General features: G+C 49.8%; 1 protein-coding gene across 9 annotated transcripts in view; it reads right to left on the bottom strand.

Moving 5' to 3' along the window:
• The window catches only part of DPF3 (double PHD fingers 3), a 264,129-nt gene that overhangs the window by 98,929 nt on the left and 142,943 nt on the right, over positions 1-22,257 (bottom strand). For 8 of the 9 annotated variants that reach the window (XM_040975349.1, XM_040975344.1, XM_040975347.1 and 5 more), the window contains exons 4-5: positions 4,618-4,745; positions 288-383 (exon numbers count right to left, since the gene is read on the bottom strand). In XM_040975349.1, the coding sequence (XP_040831283.1) occupies positions 288-383; positions 4,618-4,745 (224 nt within the window). The remainder of the gene's footprint in view (positions 1-287; positions 384-4,617; positions 4,746-22,257) is intronic. The other variant, XM_040975350.1, reaches the window with a different exon arrangement.

The raw sequence follows: 22,257 nt of genomic DNA, 5'->3' as shown, positions 1-22,257 counted from the left end.
CTTCCATGGCCAAGTAGCAAGCAGGGGACAGATACACACACCCACACACCTCTCCTGGCCTTGCCATTCCTTCAGGAACTCTTCCACACCACACATACCCATCTCCCCTTCTCCCTCTGCAGGCCATGACTTTGAATCAGAGCCCTTGTGGAGTTCTCTTCCCAGGAGGATGGCAGATGCACTCATCTCCAGCTGCACTGGCACCTGGCTCCCTAGCAGTGATGACTGGCCTGGCTTTAGCCTCCCTTGTCACTTTGCCCTCATGGCACCTTCCCACCTCCACTCACTCGGCCTCGGGTCCGGTTCTTCCGCTTGGGAATGTCCTCTTCCAAATCCTCTTCTTCATTCCCTTCTTCCATATTTTCATCATTTTCCAAAACCCTCTGCAATGACAAGAAAGCCAGGAGGAAAGGTGAGAAATAAGGTGCAGGTGAGGACCCAAATAGAAGATCACTGGAGTGGTCTGTCTTCCCAGGGTCTTTCCACAAACAAGAGCCAGCCCTTCCTCGGGCAGCTGGGTGCCCGGCTGCTGCCCTGAAAGAGTATGGACCTGTGGTAGTGCTGGCCTCTCCATGTCCCAGGCCCCTGCCAGCCATACCTTTCCCAAGACATGGACCTGCATCAGTTCTCTGGCAGGCTCACTGTTGTCAGCAGGGCCAAGACGCTTTATCAAAGCCTTCATTTTACATTCATGTGCCAAAAGGGCCACCTTGGAAACGTGTTTCTCTTTCTTCTGCCATTCTGAAACCCGGCCCTCACTGTTAGTCTGACCAGAACTTGGCATCAAGGTGCTGGTCATCATCATCCACTGGTGCTTTCTTAAAAAAAGATGAGATTTTCATTTTAGCATGTGACTTGCCATGTATTCTCAATAGCCTGAATTCAAACTCTCTCCAGCAGCCCTGCAAGTCACAGGGCAGCATAAATCCAATTTCCACATTACAGCTGCACAGACTAAGGCAGAAAACAGTTTTGACCATCCGAGTTCACACAAGGAAGCCATGGGCTTCCACTGTTCGTTCTCTTGGAGCGTTCCGTTCCCTCCTCAGCACCTACAGCTGACCAGTTATCCCAAGGAGTGTGGGGAGAGTAGGGTGTGCACCCACAGGTATAAAGGGGATGGGGAAAGATAAAAATGACAGCCAAGGATCTACTCTCTTCATCCTGGGGTGGGAGTGAGGGAAGAGGATGTGGAGCTTGTTAGGACTGCAGGGCACTGGGAATTTCTTTAGGGTCTCGTTCTGTGCCTTTGTGTAAGTCATCCTTAGTGCCTCCACCTACATAAATGTTTACCTAGTGCCACAACTATAGAGCTGGCACTGTGAGTGCTAGGAACACAGCACGGTGGCTAGTTCTGCCCCCAAATGGACTAGGCAATCTTGTAGAGGAGCAAGGATTGAAGCAATGATTAAGCTGTCAGAAGGACAGTGACAGGCAGGTTCAACGTGCTCTGAGGAGAGCATAGGAGGGAATGAGGACCTAACCAGGACCTGACCTAAAGGGGTCGGTACGTGCAGGATAAGGAGAACTAAGCGTGGTGAGTGGGGATGGGGAAACTGGAGGAAAGGTACCAGAGAGAACAGCATGAGCTAATTCCCTGAGGCAGGAGCAGACCAGGGCCTGTCCAGAGGGCAGGAAGAGGTCAGCAGGACCCGTACTTGATGCCCTGGGAAGACCTGGCACAAGAAGAACCTAGAAAACACTTCAGACATGAAACCAGCCAGGATAACTGTGTGGTGATGTGCAAACAGCACACAAACTACGAAAAGGCTCACACAGCAGCACCTACCACATGGACCTCTGACGTCTCCATCACTGGCCAAGCACCCTCTGGTCTGTTCTCCAAAGCTCAGGAAAATTCCTGTCCCTACCTTCTGCCCAGACTGTCCTGCGGCAACTGCAGACAGAAAAGCTGTTCATCCCCCAGTTTTCCTGAAAAATGCCAAACAGGGCCAGTGGGTTTGTCTCTGGCTTCTCTACAAGAACAGAGGCATCGTCTGCTAGGCATGACCTATGGCCCCGAGTTCAGTAAATGTAGACCCATGGGCCCAAGAATGTGCTGGGATCCCATGTGGGTACTGGTTCTAATCCTGGCAACCCTAATTCCCATCCAGCTTCCTGCTTGTGACCTGGGAAGGCAGTCGAGGACAGGCCAAAGTTTTGGTACCCTGCACCCATGTGGGAGACCCAGAGGAGGCTTCTGGCTCCTGGCTTCAGATAAGCTGAGCTCTGGCCATTTGCGGCCACTTGGGGAGTGAATCATCAGATGGAGGATCTTCCTCCCTGTATCTCCTCATCTCTGTATTTCTGACTTTCCAATAAAAATAAAATAAATCTTTTTTTTAAAATGTGGACACACAAGAGGCCTAGAGCAGACCCCTTGGCTTCCTGACCTGCCCATGCGAATATCAGAGCAAGTCAAGGAAGACTGGCAGGTAACACTGCGGTTACAGCAAAATTTCAGATGTAGTCATTGCACCTGCCATTACTGCTCACACAACCATCTTGCTAACACTCCACACCTTGAGTCCTTGAATCACAGGATGCTCCAAGTGTCCGGGACTTTAAGGGTATTGCCTCTGGTAGGCACAATTTGGACTCCATGCTTTTTTTTTTTTAATCAGTGTTTTATTAAGGTATAGCATGAACTCTGGGCAGGAAGGTAAAATATAGGTGAGAGCAGAGCAGTTAAGTTGGTCCCCAGGATACCACTGGGCCTCTGCTCCTCTGTCCATCAGTCTCCTGTCTGTGGCCCCAGGCCTTTGATGTGGAAACAGCGCCCAGGTGCTGCATTTTCTGCAAGGCCACTGACAGCAGAAAAAGGTTCTGGGTTGGGAAGACCAGAGAAGCCAGTTCAGAGAGGAGAGGAACTAGAATCTGTATGGTGGCAGTGGATGTGGAGAGAAGGGATTCAGTCTGAATTTATGCTAACGACACAGTCAACAGGATTCCTGAGGAATGGAATGCTGGATGGGAGCAAAGGCAGAGACAAACATGTCTGCAAGGTCATAGCTCATGGATATCTTAACAAGTACAGAAGAGCAAAGAAAATACAGTCCCTGGCCATGTCCATTCAATCACAAAGGCTGTGACTGGAACAGCCCAGTGGAAGCCAGATTCACCAATTCATTTTGCAGCTTGGCTAAGAACCAAGCCCCTGCCAGGTATACGAGCCAGGCCCCATGGACCCCACGGTGGAAACAACAGCAGAATCCCTGAAGTGATGGACCGCACTGCCTGGTGGTACTTATTAAGTAAACCAACCACATATACTTGGTAATAATGTCATTAAAATGGCAATAAATTGATACATGAATCAATACCAATGCAAAGCTGGAAATAAATTTCATGTACATATAATCCAATTTTAATAATTTAATTCTGTTTGGTTATTAACTCTATTGTTTAATTAATATTGATTAATACTGTAACACTACTTTAGGCCAAGCATTGTTTTGGACAATGGGGAGTCACAGCACAGAAGGAGCCCCCATTACAGTCCTGTGTTGTCTGCCCATGGTGGGGTGGACATGCAGGGACGGAAGCAAGCACCCTGCCTGCAGGGTGACGACAGCAGTGGCTTGTATGAGGCCTGTTGGAGGCTAGGTGGGTGATGCTGAGAAACCCAGGGAGTTGGAGCTGGAGCCCGGATGGAGGGAAGAGGAGTAGGGGGAACCAAATACTTGCAAGGAACTGACTTAAGCAGACCACAGTCTCAGACCCAGTAGGCAAACTGCTCATTCCACAGGGACAAGAACCCATCTGTTTTGTTCAGCACCAGGATTTAGCATGCCACCCAATGCTCAATTGCTTCATAAGTACTTTCTGGGGACAGGTGTTTGGCACAGCACTGAAGATGCAGTTGGGGATATCTTCATCTCATATAGGTGAGTTGCAGGTCTGCTTCTGATGCAGCTTCCTGCTAATGCACACCCTGGGAGGCACGGGGAGTGGCTCAAGTAGCTGGATGCCTGCTACCCATGCGGGAGACCTGGACTGAATTCTGGAATCCCAGCTGTGGCCTGACCCAGTCCTAGCTGTTGTGGGCATTTGCGGAGTACCTAGCAGATGAATGCTTACTTGGTCCATTTCTCTTTCTTTTTCTCTATGCCTTTTAAATAAACAACAACAAAATACACATTTCTTAAATTTATGAGGCACTGTAGCAATGCAGAGATTAAGTTGCCACCTTGTAGCACCAACCCTTGCCACTCACATGGGAGACCCAGATGGAGTTCCTGTCTCTTGGCTTCAGCCTGGCCCAGTTCTGGCTGTTGCAGACATTCAGGGAACAAACCAGCCAATGAAAGTTTTCTCTCTCTCTCTCTCATCCTCCCTCCCTCCCATCTCTCTGTTGCTCTGTTTTTCAAAACAAATATATAACTCTATAAGATGGTTCTCAGTGCTATCAGGAACATCAGGGACAAGAACAGATTTGAGAGCAACAATTCCTTCTTCGGGAGATGCGTTAAACTCGAGGAGAACCTGGGAACCTCCTACTGACGGTGCCACAGGCATTTGAGAAGCAACTTGGACCCAGATGTGATGCTGACTTCTAGAAGGAAGCACGCTGGGGTGCCCTGGGTGATCCCCCCCCCCATCCACCTGCAGACACACCTGTATTTCCTGGATGCTCTCCTCCTCTCGGACATCCACCTTCTTTTCCACACCCTCACCGCGGAGCAGGGCTTCCAGTGTGGTGCTTTCTGAGGTGAACCCATCCTTCTTCAGAGGCAGCTCGACTTCTGCAAAACAGAAAAGAAAAAGCAGGTCAGGCAGCTGGTGGTGGGTGGCATAGCACGGGAGGGGGGAGGGAGGGAGGAGAGAGGGAGGAGGGAGTTCAGAGGGACCACGGCTCCTGGGGGGTGACTCAGATGGCCTCTGCCATTTCCTTCCACTGGAACAGAAACACCAGAATCCATCTCTAATTCATAATCCCAGAGGCAGGTTTCTTCCTTTTTAGAGTAATGGATGTATTTTTACTTATTTGAAAAACAGAGAGAAATAAATTAGTCTTGAATCTCCTGATCCCCTTCCTAAAATCTTCATAAGAGCCAATTCTGGACCAGGTAGAAGCCAAAAACAAGAACTCCAACCAGGTCTCCCATGTGGGTGTCAGCAACCCAAGTGCTTGAGCCATCACCTGCTGCTTCCCAGAGTAGGAAGCTGCATCAGAAGCAGGGGTGGGATCCCATCTCAGGACTCTAATGTGAGATGTGGGTGACCCAACGTGCCACAACGCCTGCCCCTGCCCAGAGATGGATGCTGACTTTGGCCACACTCTCAGTGAATGCTGGAGAAGAACAAAAAGGGCAGCAGGTGGACATGGAACCAGACCGCCTTCATCTCTGTCTGGCATGGCCCACTCTCTGGCCATGTGACTTTGGACAAATCGCCTGAGAGCCTGGAGCCCCTTTCTGCATCTCCACAGTGAGGATTACACAATGGATTCCTGGACAGCCACGTGTTCCCTCAAGCCATTCACCATAGGCCCCAACCAGGCCTGCTCTCCAATCTGTCCTCACTCTCATCTGGGCATTCCTGCCACCTCCCCCAGGCCATGCTGGCTGCCCAGCTCCGGTTTGCTCCCTGAATAGTTATCTGTACCGCAGAAATGCTGTTCTCCTCTGCTCACCAGACATGTAGAGCCCCAAAGCTGGGTGAAAAGACAAGAGAGAGAGAGCAACACGCTGAATGGATGCACTAGGGTGAACTTTGTGAACCAACAGACCTTGGAAAAATTTTCTCAATCCTGGAGCAAACAAAACCGATAATGTCTCAGGGCTATCAAAGCCACTCAAGTAACATCAGAACACTCTTCCCCACATTGGAGTCTCTAAGGAATCATCAAAGGGCCATTCCCTATCCCCAGGTGCAGAAGTAGCTTGACAGCAAGGAGTGGTCCCTTTCCCCCTCCTCCACTGTGGACACAGGAGAAAACACAAAAACAAAACAAAAAAACTGAAATATTTGTCCCAGCTATTTTCTTGCATACCTGACCTTTCCCACCCTTTCAGAGGCCTACATGGGTGTGCATCCCTTTCAACTATCTGAATAATATTCAGAAGAAAATTAAAAGTTAAAAAAAGTGAGGTCAACTACCCAACAGTAACCAGATCCACAGGAGGGAAGCCCTAATGCCTAGCGCAGGGGAGACCAGTAGAACGCGAATCACATCAGGAATTTGATTGCTAACTGGAGCTTGAGGTCACTCAGCTGAAAGCGGTGGTGGCCAGAGCCAGCTCTGCTCACAAGAGAGATGACAGAGAAGCTCAACTCCTTCCAATCCCTTCTTTAAGTGTGCCCCAAACTTCTAATTTAACAGAGGTAGGGTTATTTTTCTCATTAAAAACAGAAACCTGGGGCCGATGCAGGTAGCCTAGTGCCTAATGTCCTCACCTTGCATGCGGTGGGAAATCCACATGGGTACCGGTTCATATCCCAGCTGCTCCCACTTCCCTTCCAGCTCCCTGCTTTTGACCTAGGAAAGCATTAGAGGATGACCCAAAGCCTTGGAACCCTGCACCCGTGTGGGAAACCTGGAAGAAGCTCCTGGTTCCTGGCTTCAGATCAGCTCAGCATTGGCCATTTCAGCTACTTGGGGAGTAAACCAGCATCTGTCTCATTGTCTGTCTCCAATTCTTTTAAATAAAATAAGTAAATCTTTTAAAACATAAAAGTATAAACTTAATATAAAAGATATCATAACCTGATTTTGCTCTAATCTCTCCTCTGATCCTGCACCTCACTTTCACTAATGGGAGGGGCACCCCACTCCCTTGCCGTAAGACGCATGGCCATCACCACTGTGTCAGGTAAGAGGTGTGCAAGAAGATGCAGCAAGAGACCCTGGGTAAGAGTCAGAGAGGAAGATGGGCCTCTTCTGAGGGGAACTGAGAGTTAGAATGTGGGCACTATTTATAAAAGTGTGGGTGGAATTAGGGGAACCGACAGGTCTTAGAGGAGCATCCTGGGGGACCTGACGAGGGGGCCCTTACCCCTGCTGTCCCTGGAGGGTCAGAGGGAGAGCATTTGCAAGAACATGAATACAGCACTGTAGCAGACCCCTAGACTGTGGCTGTGCCTCGCAGCTCAGGTGCCAAGAAATCAAGGGAAGGCAGAGCCCAGCCCCTGCTTTTCCCCCACCCACCCCCGTACTCAACCTTCCTTCCCAATCCTCTCACCGGCCACCCTCAAGAGAAGGCCAGAGGGCACCTGAGCCTTGCAGACACTGAGGTTAGCATCCGAGGTACACAGTGTGGATCTGGAAGGACAGTGGCAAATGGGTAGCACAGCCAAGCCTTGTCCACGGGGCTTCATTCTGACCACAGTGGAGCTGTATCTGCCCTGCCCACCTCTTTCACCAAGAACAAATTCAGAACTTCAGTCTGCTTTCCACGACTACGATGACACGCTAAGGCTAGGAATTTCTACAAAGACAAGAGGTTTGCATCACTCACAGTTCTAGCAGTTAAAGGGCCCGGGGCCACCTTCTGCTCAATCTGGCAAAGGTAGGAACACGTGCCAGAGGGAAGCCTCATCACCAGCCAGGCAGCAGAGCAACTCAGGGCTAATACTCTCGTCAAGCTTCCCTCAACAACCCACACTCTGGAGCTCTAACTCAGGGTCCCCCAAGAACGACATCTACCCCTTCCAAGGGCAGCCCCATGAGGACCTACAGACCTCCCGCCAGGGCCCACCTCTCACTTGGCATTCAGGGCACCAAAAGCTTCCAAGAGCCATGGAGACAAAAACCATATCCAAGCTACAAGGAAGCCCCTCCCCCCCCAGCATCCCATCAAAACCAAACAAACATACACCCCTGGATGACTGTTCTCCAGCAGGAAAGAGGGTGGGAAGGACAAACAGCATATCCCATGTTCCCTGGGAGGCCAGGTGCTCAAGATTTTTTTTAACATGAAAGTGGCGCAAAGGATCTACTCCCATCAGAAAGTATTATCACTACATCAAATACCCTGGAACCCCACCTGTCACCCAGTCACCCAACCAAGATTCACCGGCACCTGGCATGTGACTACATTGTGCTGGGCGGAGAGACATAGGACATACATACATGGTAAACACAGGTGCTGCATTTAGGCAGTTTCCAATTTAAAGAGACAGAAATTAGAAGTGGGTGTTTGGCACAGAGATTAAGATGCCACCTGGGGTGCCAGAGGTCAATTCCAAAACATCTGGGCTCAAGTCCCAGCTCTGCCAGTGTGCACTCCGAGAGACAACAGCTCATCGGTCAAGAACTTGGGAGCCTACCAATCACAGGAGAAACCCAGCCTGAATTGCAGGCTCTGGGCTTTGACCTAGCCCAGCCCCAGGCTCAGCTGTTGTAGGCACTTACAAACAGCACATGGAAGATCTCTGTCAAGCTCTCTGCCTTTCAAATAAATCAAACAAGCAAATAAAGAGACAGGCATGAAAAGCCAAATCCAAGCTGGAGATACTATGAGTCGCTATAAGAGTTACAGAAGAGAAGGACACAGTAAGTGTGAAAGAAGAGAAGCAGTGCATATCTGCTTTAGATCAGGGCACGAGGGGAGACCTGTCTCATGAAGTTATGGTTGAGTTGAGTGTCATGTGTTGAGAGTCCAGCTCCAGAGGCCACCTACATTACAAATGATCTCTTTTCCTAAGTCGGAGATGTCTTCCAAATGCCTAATCTGAAACAATCAAAGCGTACTGCCTCAAAAGCCAACAGCTGGTTGCCATCCCTCAAACTGACGATAATCATATATCTTTTATATTTAAGTTCATATGATAGTGCCCCTACCTCCACAAATCCTGTTCCCAGAAGTGAACAGCACTTTGGAACTGGCATAGTCCCTGCAGATATCTGACTTGAGCATCTCAGGTGAGTTACGTTAAGACACATAGAATTTAAGCAACTTCACCCAAAGCCACGCCACTCGCTGGAGACGAAGACACTTCTCCCAGGTGACATTGAGAGCATTGTCCAGAGGCTCCTTTCCTTAAGAAGGGGATACACAGTGGACTCTCCTATTGAAAGCTGTAAAGATTACAAATGAAAACCACAGTAATACACCTAACTCACAGAACATCACAGCTTAGCAACACAGTGCATTGTCACCAATGTCAGTGTCCCTTTGTGACCAGAGGGACTGATGGGAAACTAAAGGTGCTGCCACTCCCCATGCCATCAGAGGGCTTCTCCATATCCCACATCATGGGCAGGGGAAAACACCAGCTTCTCACGGGTACCACTTTCATAACATTGTAAAGTACAAAACTCTGGGTGGCATCACTGTCACTCAGAGACCATTTGATTTCTTAGTAGTAACTGACAGGCCCAGGCTGAGCTCCAGCTGTACTTGGGTTTGTGTACAACGGTACCTCGGAAAGTCTGTAGAAAGCAGAAGAAATAAAAGATGAGTTTATTATGTTGCCAAAAAAAAAAAAGGCTGAAATCCTTGTATGCAAGCTGTCTTCAGAAAGTTCATAGAAAATGTATTAGGACACAATGATGCATAGGTTACACAATTTGTTTAACAAAATAAGTATATTTTGGCCCCATCTTCTACAAACATTCTGACACACTCTAGCTTTTATGCATGCAGAGGGCTTGGCATCTGCTACTGCTCTGGCAGAATCCCACCCCACCACATCCAAGAACACAACCATCCCATTTTACAGAGGAGGACGGTGCAGTATGAGAAGATTTCACGCTTACTGAAAGTATCACGCAGCTGCAGAAGTGCAAGGGCCAACCTTGAATGCAGTGTGCTTCCACAACCCCTCCAGCTAAGCAGCTGCACAGACTCCACCTGGCTGTCTGAGCCTTCAAAAAAGGTCTTTCTCCAAACCTCTGTGTCTCTCCCTTACCCTCCTAGACTCCTTGCACCGTTTCCACACTTTAAGGTAAAAGGCAGATGTGGGCTGAGGCTGAGCCATTTTTGTCGTGGCTCTGGGCTCTGTTCTTACAAACATCCCCAGTGACGCCTGTTTTCTCCAACAGCACCAACCTCTACAGGATTGTTCATCTCCTCTTCCCCTACTGATTGAGCCTCTCTCCTACTTTCACATAACTCAGTCACTTGCTCCTCTTTAATCACATTTCGCCTGATAGACACAGGATAAGAATCAAGAGATGAAATGCAACCAAAATTGGAAACATGCAATGAGCCCTCCTACACGCTCAGAGTGGGAAGCAGTGTCCTTCAGCACCTAGAGCCCAGTCTGCTCATGAGGCATAAGAAACAGAAAGAGCCTTTCCCAGGCTCACTGAGAAGTTCAAGGCTATCACTCTTGCCTCGTGACCAAAATACTGAATTAACTCAGTATTAGCACACTACTGCTTTCACACAACCCCTGACAGTCAAACCCTAGCCTTGCCATTTGTATTTTATAAGATGCATTTATTTAAAAGGCAGAGTTACAGAAAGACATACACACAAACAGAGAATCTTCCATCTGCTGTTTCACTCCCCAAATGGCCACAACAGCCAGAGCTTGCCTGATCCAAAGCCAGGAGCCAGGAGCCTCTTCTGGTTCTAGTATGTGGGTTCAGGGACCCAAGCACTTGGGTCATCCTCTGCTGCTTTCTGCGGCCATCAGTAGCAAGCTGGGTCAGAAGTAGAACGACCTGGACTCCAACGAGTCATCGTTTAGGATGCCAGCACTGCAAGGGAGGTTTTACCAACTTTACCACAGCACCAGTCTTAAGCGTTGCCATTTATTGGTAAAGGACATGGGCTGGTAACTTACCCCAACACTTACCCCAACATATTCAATGGGGTGATCATGGTTCTGGTGCCAGGCAAGGTGATACATTGTGTAATAAAACTCTGAAAGGATCCACAAAACAAACCTAGTGTGGAAAACAGGGTGGGAAATGTAGCTCATCAACTTCTACTTGGCTCACCCTCTTTAAAACTTGAATTCAAAATTAGACCATAGGAGTAAGTGCTTGGTCAAGGAGCAACGATGCCCACATCCTGAATCAGAGCATCTGGTTTCAATTTTCAGCTCCAGTTCCTGAACCCAGCTTCCTGCTATTGCAGACCCCGGAAGGCAGCAGCCAAGGTTCAACAAGTTGAATTCCTGCCAGTCGTGTGAGAGACCTGGCTTTAGTTCCGGGTGCTTGGGAAGTAATCAAGGGATGGCAGTTCTTTCTCCCCTCTCTCTGTGTAACCCTGCCTTTCAAGTAAATAAATAAATCCTTTCTTCAAAAAAAAAAAGGACCATTTGGGCAAGTACCACAATGCTGGCATCCCATATGGGAGCTGTTTTAAGTCCTGGCTGCTTCACTTAATCCAGCTCTCTGATAAAGTGCCTGGGAAAGAGGTCAAAGATGGCCCAAATCCTTGGGCCCCTGCACGCATGTGTAAGACCCAGAAGCAGCTCCTGGCTCCTTGCTTCGGCTAAGACTGGGTCATAGCAGCCATCTGAGGAGTAAACCAGTGGACAGAAAATCTCTCCCTCTTCTCTCTCTCTGTAAATCTGCCTTTCAAATAAAAGTACACAAATCTGGGCCTGGCACAGTAGCCTAGTGGCTAAAGTCCTCACCTTGAATGCACTGGGATCCCATATGGGTGATAGTTTGTACCGGCCACCCTGCTTCCCATCCAGCTCCCTGCTTGTGGCCTGGGAAAGCAGTCAAGGACGACCCAAAGTCTTAGGACCCCACACCTGCATGGGAGACCCAGAAGTAGCTCCTGGCTCCTGGCCTTGGATAGCTGAGCTCTACCCGTTGCAGTCACTTGGGGAGTGAACCATCTTACGGAAGATCTTCTTCTTTGTTTCTCCTCCTCTCTGTATATCTGCCTTTCCAATAAAAAGTTTTTTTCTAAAAAATAGTATACAAATTTTTTTAAGTAGCATATACTATGATTTTTCTGCCTCAAATGGCATGGAGTTAAATATGGTTCTCAATATGCAGTGCCATGCCCAGAGCAGCAGTCTAATTGAGTGGTGCTTGAGCCATGGCTGCAAAGCACTACGGGTAAGGCTCACAAGGTCAGAGCAAAAGCTTAACTACTGCTCCTCTTCCCGAGAAAGCTGCTCTGTGCTCTACAGTTCCTGGCCACAGAGGTCCCAGTGTGAAGGGGGACAGGGGACGTAACAGGTCTAAATACTCCCACGACAAGCATCCTAGACAGGTTCCCTGTTGAGCCCACAGGGATTCACTGATTCAGTCTTACTCTAACATGGCTCAGCAGGATACGGGACTGAGTAATCCCTTACAAGTGCACTCACTGTGAACCTCACACAAACTGGAAGATCACATAACCTGGCAGGAGTCATCCAACACTTAACATTAAAAGAAAATGATCCAACACACACACACGTAAATCACCTTAAAATTAGCCTGATCTGATACACATGGATATCAACCCACGGATCGTTACTCTCTGTGGAGCAGCAGCAGCTGTCACCCAAGCCAGCTCCCTCCCTGGGCCCCCGGAAGCAGCACTGCTTCCACGTCTAATTGGGAACAGAGATACTCCTTGGGTGACTTCCAGCACGATCCATCACACCAGAGACAGCTTCTGTGCAAACCGGAGCAAATCGGTTTCCAAATAAGAAAAAACCTCTTAGACAAACAAGGATTGAAGCATGGAAAGTCCTTTTTTTCCCCCAAGAAAACAAAACAAAGAGGAGGAGGAAAGCACAAACAAAAGCAAAGTAAAACAAAACAAAGCAGAAGAATAGGAAGAAGACACTGTTGGTGAAGCGCTTGGGCTTCTCTCCAGGGCCATGGACAGGGCCACTGTCCACCCAGTTACAGATCAAAGCACCCGCCTTTCACACAGGTGCCCTATGCTTGCCACCCCAATGCCCGGGAAGAAAAGCTTCCACTGGGCTGCTGGAGCCACCGAGCTCATTAACAGGATGTGGGTGAGATGAGTCTGAAAGTGCAACACGGGAGCACAGTGAGTAATTAAATCCCGGGTCATTTAAAAATGCAAACGCCTTAGATGTCACAAGCTCATGGAGCCTCTGACTCCTGCTCTTCGTTCTTTGGCACAGGATGGAGGACTGGGAACCTGCAAGTCATGTATGGATTATAATAAAATATGCCATATGAGGAAGGAAAAAAAACAGATTAAGACAGTTCTTCTTCAGGGAAATACACAAAGAGAGCAGCTGTCTGTTAGCTGTCGAGTTTGCAAGAGATACCATCTTTCAGGAGGCTGTGCCCCTGGGGAAATGGTGGTGAAGCCCCCCGACAAGGCATCTCCATCCATCCATCCATCCATCCTTCACGGGCTCACTCCGATGCAGGGGCCTGGAGATAGTCACAGATCCAGAGGGAGGGAGAAATCTCACACACAATAGCAAAGAATCCTCCTGTTTAATCACAGACTTGTGGTGTGGTGTGTGCTTGTGCTTGTGTGTGTGTGTGAGAGAGAGAAAATTACCTGCCTCTAGTTTATCCTCTAAAAATACAAATGCATAGTTTTCTCTTCTGGATGCTTATTATTTTGAGGAATTAAGCTCATCATGTTCCTAGGGATTTATACACTAACTTACACCAAGAAGCAAGAAGCTTAAGAATCATTATTTTGTTTATCCCCATTGGGCTCTCAGACTCATGGGGAGGGAGAGACAGTGGAAAGGAGGCCCCTGCAGGTGCTTTCTCTCAGTCCACAGGGGCAGAAATTGGGGGTGGGAAGGAAGAGACACAGACCCAATCTCCAACAACGGTGGCACGGCCCGGAATCAGCTGCTGGTCCCCAAGGGGCACCATTGTCTTGGCTATATTTGATTCCCATTTTTGTGACTTACAAAGCTCCAGAGAAATGAGGCTCACACTGAGGGTGCATCACCCAAGCTGCCTCCACTTATTTTGGGATCCTAGAATATCCACGGGAGATTACCCTTCGGGCCACATGGCACTGCTGTCCCTACCTGCTGGCCCCGCAGTAGGCATCTGAGGATGAGACTTAGCATGAGGTCGGGACCATACACAGGTTTCCCCCGACTCCCAACCACCCAACAAAGCAAGTCATCAGCACAGTATGAGGGTGAGGGTGGGCAGAATCTAGCAGGTGAACTATTTCCAAGGATGGGTAAGGAAGTGGGGAGAAACTGGTCAGAGGGACAAAGTTGCAATAAGACCGTGCAACGCATGGCAAACATGGCTATTAATAATGTATCCTGCACTTGAAAACTGCACACCCAATAGACCTTCACTGTGGTTCTCATCAGAAAATTAAGCAGGGGAGCTGACAGATACATTCATGAGCTTCATTTCATCATTTCACGGTGTATGTCTGCAGCAAAGCACCCTGTGGTTTGCCACAAATATACATGATCCTTAACAATACACCTTAACAGAGCTGGCAAAGAGAAAATTAAAACGTAAATAAGCAAGGATTAAGCAGGTTAAGCTGCTACCTGTAAAGCTGGCATCCCATACCAGTGCTCCAATTTGAATCCTGGCTGCTCCACTTCTGATCCAGCTCCCTGCTGATCGCCTAGGAGAACAGAGGAGGATGGCAGAAGAGCCCAGGCCCCTGCTACCCAGAGTTGCTGCCTCTAGTCCAGCCCCACTATCCCAACACTGCAGCCATTTGAGAAGCAAACCAGAGGATGAAGAGCCAACTTGCCCCACCTGCCAAATAAATAAACCTTATTTTTTGAAAAAGGAAAAAAAAAAAAAAACCAGCCAGATGGACCTGCCCTTGCATCCCACAGCTAACAGGTGTAGTTAAGCAGAAAGGAAGCCTCAAGCCTCACAAGTTCACCTCTGGTGCCCCAGCTGGTGATGTAGGAAGGCTGAGTTCGGAGACCTAAGGGCGTGGGGCACTCAGAACACACAAGTAAGTTTCCAACCTGCACCAGAGACCACATCCTTCTCCTGCTGAGCAGCAAGCTATCTGCAACGAGCTCACAGTGGCTGCTGGGGTCAGAGACAGCACTCTCCTGGAGCCCTTGACCTGCCAGCAGTGCAGTGTCATGGTGGCATTACGGTGCCTCCTCACACTTGCCAGGCCCCTCAATCCCACACCACGCTCAGAGTAAGCCTTGTTTAGGCAGCATGATGCAGCTCCCACAGATGCACAACTGAGGCCACGGTTCTTAAGAAATTCCCTCAAATCACAAAAGCCCGAGGGTGGAGGGATTTGCATTGGAACCCAGGCTTTGTGATCCTTGGCTGTTTTAGCACAGGAAAGACCCTACAGCCTAAAACAAGACAGCTGAGGTGGCAGAACTCAAACAGGCCTCCCTGGCTTGGCTTGGAACCAGAGGGGCCGTCCAGCTCTGCTGCCCAAGGCTTCTCCTCAACGGCCCAAGTCTCCATCACCCGTCAGAGTTCAGTCCTGCTCCCAACGCCGAAGCTCCAACACTGGACACATTTCCTCTCCTTGCCCCATTCCTGAATCTTTACCATCCATTCTCTTGGTGCCAAGCCCCTTGAAGAGTGGTACGGATGCAAATGCTCCCTGCCCTTGCAGTGCCGGGCAGGCAGCAGCATCCGTGGGCTGAGTTCTTAGGCTCAACCCCACGTGCTTTATGCGGTCCTGCCAGGCTCACCCATGGAGACTGCAGCAGCCCCACTACTGCCCTGCCCATTCCCGGCTTCCAGTCCCTCTCCTTGCCCAGCCCTATATCCCAGAGGCCCCTGCGAAGTGCAGTATAATGAGGATACCCAGGCTGCACCCCAGGCTCCAGTTCTAGTTTTCTCTGAGACTCCCGGGGAGGCCAAGGGAGTTAAGTCTCTGGGGCCACAAGCATAGCAACATGAAGTGGGGCTGCAGCCACATGCCCACCTCTTTCTCTGGCTCCCTCACTCCTGTGGTCCACGGAGCAGAAGATGCCACAGCTGCAGGCCTCCAGGATGGATGGCTGCAGGCTTTGACACTGCAGGAAGGAGATAAATGACTGGTCATTTCCCCCTGATGCACTTGAAGGCATCCATTCTCCCAGCCGTACCAAGCTCAGGCAGCCCCCCACACAGAGACAGATAAGCATGGGCAGTCTGGTGGGAGCACAGCATCCTTCCCCTCTTGGAAGGACACAGCCAGACTCCTCTGCAGGCCGGGGGAAGGTCATGCTGTCCATTGGCTCACACCTGGCTCCAGGCGCCACAGGCCCTTGCCTCACTCCGCCCCCACGGTGCCCACCCCCGCTTTGCTCATCCATCTGAGAAGCACTCAGCAGAGGGGGAAGGGCTGGGGGGCACAGGGAGTCCGCTGACAGGCTCATCAATCTCAGACTACATGCTTGGCACACTGGCGTCCCTTAAGTTGTTCCCGGATAGGGAGGGTGCTGAAGGAGCCGGGAGTGTGGGGGGAGGCTGTCTTGGGGAGAAGAGAAATCGCGCTGAACCTCAGAGTACAAATGGTGGAGGAAGCCTGGAGACTATTAAAATGTGGGACATGCACAAAAGCAGTAGGGAACTAATTAAGATGCAAGATTTTCAAAGACTGGGGAAGTTGGCCGCAGCCGGCTCCCATCTGGAGAGTTCTCTGGCAGTTCAGGCCGGCAGGGACAGTACCCCAGGCACGTTAAGTAGCCCTCCCTACCCCTGCTGGACCACCCCCTTGGGGAAGGATGTCCCTTTGAGGGTCCCCATTACTTCCTGGCTGCCTAGCTTTGGCCTTCCTCTCCTTTGGGGCACTCCAGGTGACTGCCTCCTTCAGGGCTCCTGTTTTCCTGTTTCTTCCAACAAAACTGCTTCCACAGATCACCAGAAACTGATGAAAACAGGTAGGGAGTGACCAAGGAAGAACCAAAGCCCTACTCCTGGCTGCCTTTCTTCCTGCCACCCTTCAGACTGGCAAGGTAGGGCAAGGGCCACCCTGCTCCCTCCACAGGTTCTTGAGTGGTAGAGACCGACACGGCCTTGGGGTCATTCTGGAAATGAGGATGTGTGTGTTGAGTCTTGGCTCAGCACAGCGCCAGTTCCAACAGGCACTCACTACTCCTGCTTCCCCTCCACCCCCCCCCGGGAAATTAACTTGCTCCCTGCACCATGGTCATCCATGGCCTCTGAAATAAAGACACTATACCTGCCCATGACTATGGGTATCAAAGGTCAGAGGTTCAAAGTTGCCAAATCTATCCAGGTAAACCCTCCAAGCATGGACTCCAGTGAGGTCCAGCACAAGTTTGTCTTTTCTTTATGCAAAAAAAAAAAAAAAAGGAAACAGCCGTTCATGGGCTCTGTTTTAAGCAGCTGGCTCCTGCCCAACATCTGCCAGCTTCAGGCCCTTCTGGTGCCTATTGCCTATTTACTACCCACCTTTCTTGGATGCCAGCTCGGCTCCCCCCATATAAGCAGAGAGCTTGATTCTTGGGCAGAGGGTCTGGGAGGGCCCCTCACTACCAGCAGGCCCCTCCCTGAGTCCTTGTGTGGCAGGGATTACGATGCCTGTGTCAGGAAACACCTAATGCCCACCTCTGCGGCCAAGCGTGAGTGGCAGCGGGCACTGAACTCAACTGTTAGCAGAGAGAAACGGAGCGTGCGTGTGTGTGTGTGTGTGTGTGTGTGTCCGTCCTTGAGACGCCCAGCAAGGAGAAGGTGGGGAGATGTTTATTCAAGACTGATCGTAAGGGTGATGCCTGGAGTAGGAAACACATGGACCACGGACGTGGAGAAATGCTTCTCGATTCCACAGAGCTCCCTGTCAAGCTCCAGCCCCTTCCTGCCCCTGTGTAGACGTGTTTACCTGCAGAGAGCCATCCAGAAACACAAAAGAGAGGAAGCAGATGGGATGGCAACAGCAGGGCTGAGGAGTTGCCCCCTCAGCACATGCTTTAGCCTAGGAACCAGCAAACTGCAAGGGCCTGGCTCTGGCTCCTGTTCCTTACCCCGGAAGGCCTATTTGTCCAAGAGAAGCCCAGTGCTGTGTGGGCTGAGCCAAGGTTAGACGGCTCAGTGACCTGGTCTTCAGACCTTCTCAAGGTCCCTCAAGAGTCCTGAGCCTGCCTCCTCCTCTCTTTATCCCAACCTGGGTTCCTGGTGTACCTCTGTAGACCCAGAATCAAGGCCAACTCTAACCCGTGTTACACTCTGGCCTTGGTTGCTGAAAGCTGCTGGTCACCGCTGGGCTCGGGGAGGCACAGAAAGGAAAAAGAGAGAGAACAACTGAGTGCTGTCTGATAACCTGTTCTGGCATCTCCTCTCAGTCACAGGAGAGAGACACTTCTACTCTGAGGATGGTGCTGATGGGGGGCCCTGGGCGGGGAGGTCTCTGAGAGTCAGACATAACAAGATCCCTTGGAGCTTGTCAACGGCAATTCAAGAGCACCCACAGCACCAGGCTCAGAGGGAAGGGAGAGGAAAGATGGGTATCAGTAGCAAGAGGTACAGGGGTGCCATGGTAAATGAATACCCGTTATCCACATCATCCTTCAAGACAGTTCTACCTAATTCCGCTACAGTGGGGGAACAATGGCATCACCAGTCACCCCTTCTCACACCCTCCTTTGCCCTCACCTGGCTCCTCTCTGCTCAGGAGGTATGTCTCAGCCCACTCCACGCCCACACCTCGCCTAACTAGGAACCTGCAACTAGACCCAGGGATGCAGGATAGTGACACTAACCTTGTCACACTCCAAAGTATTCACCAGAGCAACCAAGCTCTCCTTGAAGCCAAATCCAATGGAAGGAAAAGAGAAAAACAATTGTCCAATTAGCCCCTGTGCCTTGGAGGACACATCCCGAGACAGGGTGGAGGTCATTCTGTTCTCCAGTACACACTGTGCTTCCTGAAGGACGAGGACAGAGCGGCCAAAATATGGGCAGGGGCGCCCGCCCATGAAGCCCAGCAGGCCGAGGCACAGAAGAGGAGCTGAGATCCAGCCTGGGTCCTGTCCCCGAGGAGGGGGCACCCCTTGGGAAATGCCCACCCATAGGGGGCGCTGTCTTCTGCTTTTACACGTGAGCAGGCAGAAGCTTGGCACTTGGCTGACACTTTTGGTTTGGGGGAACCCTCCCTCCCACCTATGCAAGCTTGAGCTCCCCTGGGAAATCTACTTTTCTTGAACTGTGGATGGCCCCTGACTGCTTCAAGGCTCCTCATGCCTGACCAGTGGCCTTACACGTGCACTGGCCGTTACATGTACTGGTGTTTTCTGAGAGCCAAGCCTGGCTGCTGTGAACCAGACACCAAAAAGGATCTGGAAATGACAGGCATTTGGTCAGTCTTCTGTGGCTTCATTTGTCAGCAGGCTTAGTAGTAGCTGTGACTGCCCCAAGAACAAAATATGTTTATTGGAGAAGGAGTTCCATCACTTGAAAGTTATCTCTACAGGCCTGGGTTCTCAGTTGTCTCCCGACTTTGCCTACCTCAGATGCAGCTGCACCTCTGGGGCTCCATCCTCACAGAGGCTGGGGGCTCTTCCCTTTGGAAAGGGTCTCAGGCTTGACCTTTGCCCCCCACCTCCAGAACCTAAAGCCTCGTGCCTGGGGTCAGGGCTAGGGAAACCTTTCAAAGCACCTCAGATGCAAGCACCTGGCGCAGGTGGCGGGGAGGTGGCCACAGCCGATCGGTAGCCCCGGGCTTCTTCATGCCCCCTCCCAATTCACGGCAGACATACCCCCAAGGATGAGACAGGCCCACAGTCAGCTGGGAACGCAGCTGTTCCATGCTCAGCCACAAGCAGCCTGCACTCTGGCAGTGAGGCCAGGTGGACAAAGTCAGTGTCAGTAGCCAGAAGGATCAAACACTCCACAAGCACATCATGGTGAACAGAAACAACAGCAAAGGGGAATACAGATGTTTGCCTGGTACACATAACCTTAAAACACTCACAAAATTCCTTCTTTCATCAGTTCTACCAGTGATGAAATGTTAGTTTCCTGACACATGAGTAGCACAGCAGCCCTTCCTTGGCTCAGTCCACAGCCAGGTTCCTTCCCAATAAAGTGGACTTTTTTTAAACTTTGGGAAGGGAGTTATTCATTTCGTTATTTGGAAGGCAAAGTGATAGAGAAAGCAAGAGCTTCCATTCACTGGTTCACTCCCCATAGGGCCACAACAGCTGAGGTTGGGTCAGGCCACAGCCTGGAGCCAGGAACTCTCTCCATACCTCCCATGTGGATGGCAGGAATCTAAGCCCTTGGGCCATCTCCCAGTGCCTTCCCAGGCACATACGCAGGGAGCTGGATTGCAAGCGGAGCAGCCGGGACTCAAACCAGCACTCACCCATGTAGAAGGGAGGTGTTCCAGGCACCATCCCAATCAGCTGCACTGCACCACAGCACCGACCTCTAAGCTGGTCTTTTGCCACTTTGACCCCTTCTGCTCTCTCTACCCTCTGGGGCTGTGGTAGAGATCAAGGGGATGACAGAAACAACAATTCTTTATAATAAGTTTGGTAGACCAAGTGTGCTGTCCAGACCCTGACTGTGACCATGGTCATTTTTTGGTATTCTGTCCCTTGGGCGGCGGTGGTGAGTGAGGTGATCAGAAACCTCACCATCAAATCCATCCTTCCTGGGACCTCCTGGCCATAGCAGTAGAAGCGGCTGGCCTTTCTGCTGGACATGGCACCTCCTGAGCCAGGAATTACTGGAAGACACCTTGCATGCCCCGGGAGGAGAAATGCAGCTCTTACCTCAGTGAGTGCCTGGGTGCAGCTATACCTGAAGCCCGGAGAACCCTGGGATTTACTATTCCATGAGTCAACTTACCGTCCTTCACTTAGGCTGCTTGAACTTCTGACATTCATGACTGCAGGACTCCTAGCTATCTCTTAGTATGTTTTAATAATTAACATACATCAGTTTTGTAATCATAAATAAATTTTCTAAGAGAAAACCTTTGTTAAAGTTTGTCTTCTAAAAATGTTTTTAACTTTGATTTTTTTTTTTTAGAAGACAGAGAGACCAAGTTGAGAGAGCTCTTCCATCTGCTGGTTCACTCCCCAGATACCTGCAATAATCAGGGCTGCATCAGGTTGAAGTCAGGAGCCCAGAACTTACCCTGGATCTCTCCTATGGGTGGCAGGGACCCAACTACTGAGCCTCTCTACTACCTTGGCCAGGGTACGCACATGCAGGAAGCTGAATCAGAAGCACAGCCAGGACTCAAACCAGGCACTCACATCCTCCCCAATACTTCCCCTCTCCAAAGCTCCTGTAAGTTGGCACACATATCAGCAATCCAAGGAAGCAGAAAAAATCACACCACCTAGATTCTCTGCTACAGCCACAGAAATTGCTGTATCTTCTTCAGCATGTTTCTTAACCTATCTGTACCTCAAAATACTAGATTTAAAATGACTGATATTTAAGGCAATTTAAAGGGCTAAATGCCTGTGAATTAATTATAAAAGAAGACCCAATCAGTGTCAGTCAGTGCAATTAAGATTTTTTATGTAAATGTTAAGAACAAATAGTTTGAAAATAATGGCAAACATTTAAAATATCATGTTTTTCTCTCTTCCTCTCAAATAAATGAATTTCAAAAGCCAGGGTGAAGGCGTTTGGCCTGGTGGCTGAGATACCTGTGTCAGACACTGGGGTCCCCAGTCTTGATACCTGCCTCTAGCTCCTGACTCCCGCTTCCTGCCACTGCACATCCTGAGAGACAGCAGCAAAGGCTCAAGCAGCTGGGCTCCTGTCACCCACGGGGGAGGCCCAGATTGAGTTTCCAGCACCCAGCTGCAGCCCCAGCCCAGCCGTGAGCACATAGAAATGAACCTATGGAAGAGAGCTTTCTCTCCGTCTCAAGTAAATAAACACTTTTAAAATTCCTTACATTAACAAATTGCATGTAAGATGTTCTAATGTACATACAAGACACTCACTGCAACACTGGCTGAGTTGGAAGAGTTGGAGACAAAAGTTTCGAAGAGCCTGTTTAAGCGAACTGCAGTATGGTCATACACAGCAATAGTACGTAATCATAAAAATGAAATGGGGAAACTAGTTACTGATATTTCCAATACACAACGAAACATCATAAAGTTAGAGCAAAATGAAAAGTGACCATGTTGTGTAAGAAGGAGGGAGGGGGTAAATTTTGATCATGATGAATTTGATCAGTATATATTGTGTTCATGTATTGAAATGTAGCCTACAAATATATAAAATTATTTTTATTACAATTTCTTAAAAGAGACTAACACACACACACACACACAACCACGAAGAAGAGCAGGAGGAGGGGCATATGATAACCATATAGATGTAATTCCTGGTACATGAATAGATTCTACACTGGCATCCCATCATGCTGGTTCTGTTCCAGCTGCTCCACTTCCAGCCCAGCTCTCTGCTAATGTGCCAGGGAAAGCAAGAAGGTAGCCCAAGTATTTAGGACCCTG

Source organism: Ochotona curzoniae, unplaced genomic scaffold (genome assembly GCF_017591425.1).
Source record: "Ochotona curzoniae isolate NIBS_2020 unplaced genomic scaffold, NIBS_Ocur_1.0 contig_2688, whole genome shotgun sequence".
Classification (NCBI taxonomy): Eukaryota; Metazoa; Chordata; class Mammalia; order Lagomorpha; family Ochotonidae; genus Ochotona; species Ochotona curzoniae.
The sequence above is the reverse complement of the archived record's forward strand: the minus strand, read 5'-3'. Positions and strand labels throughout refer to the sequence as shown.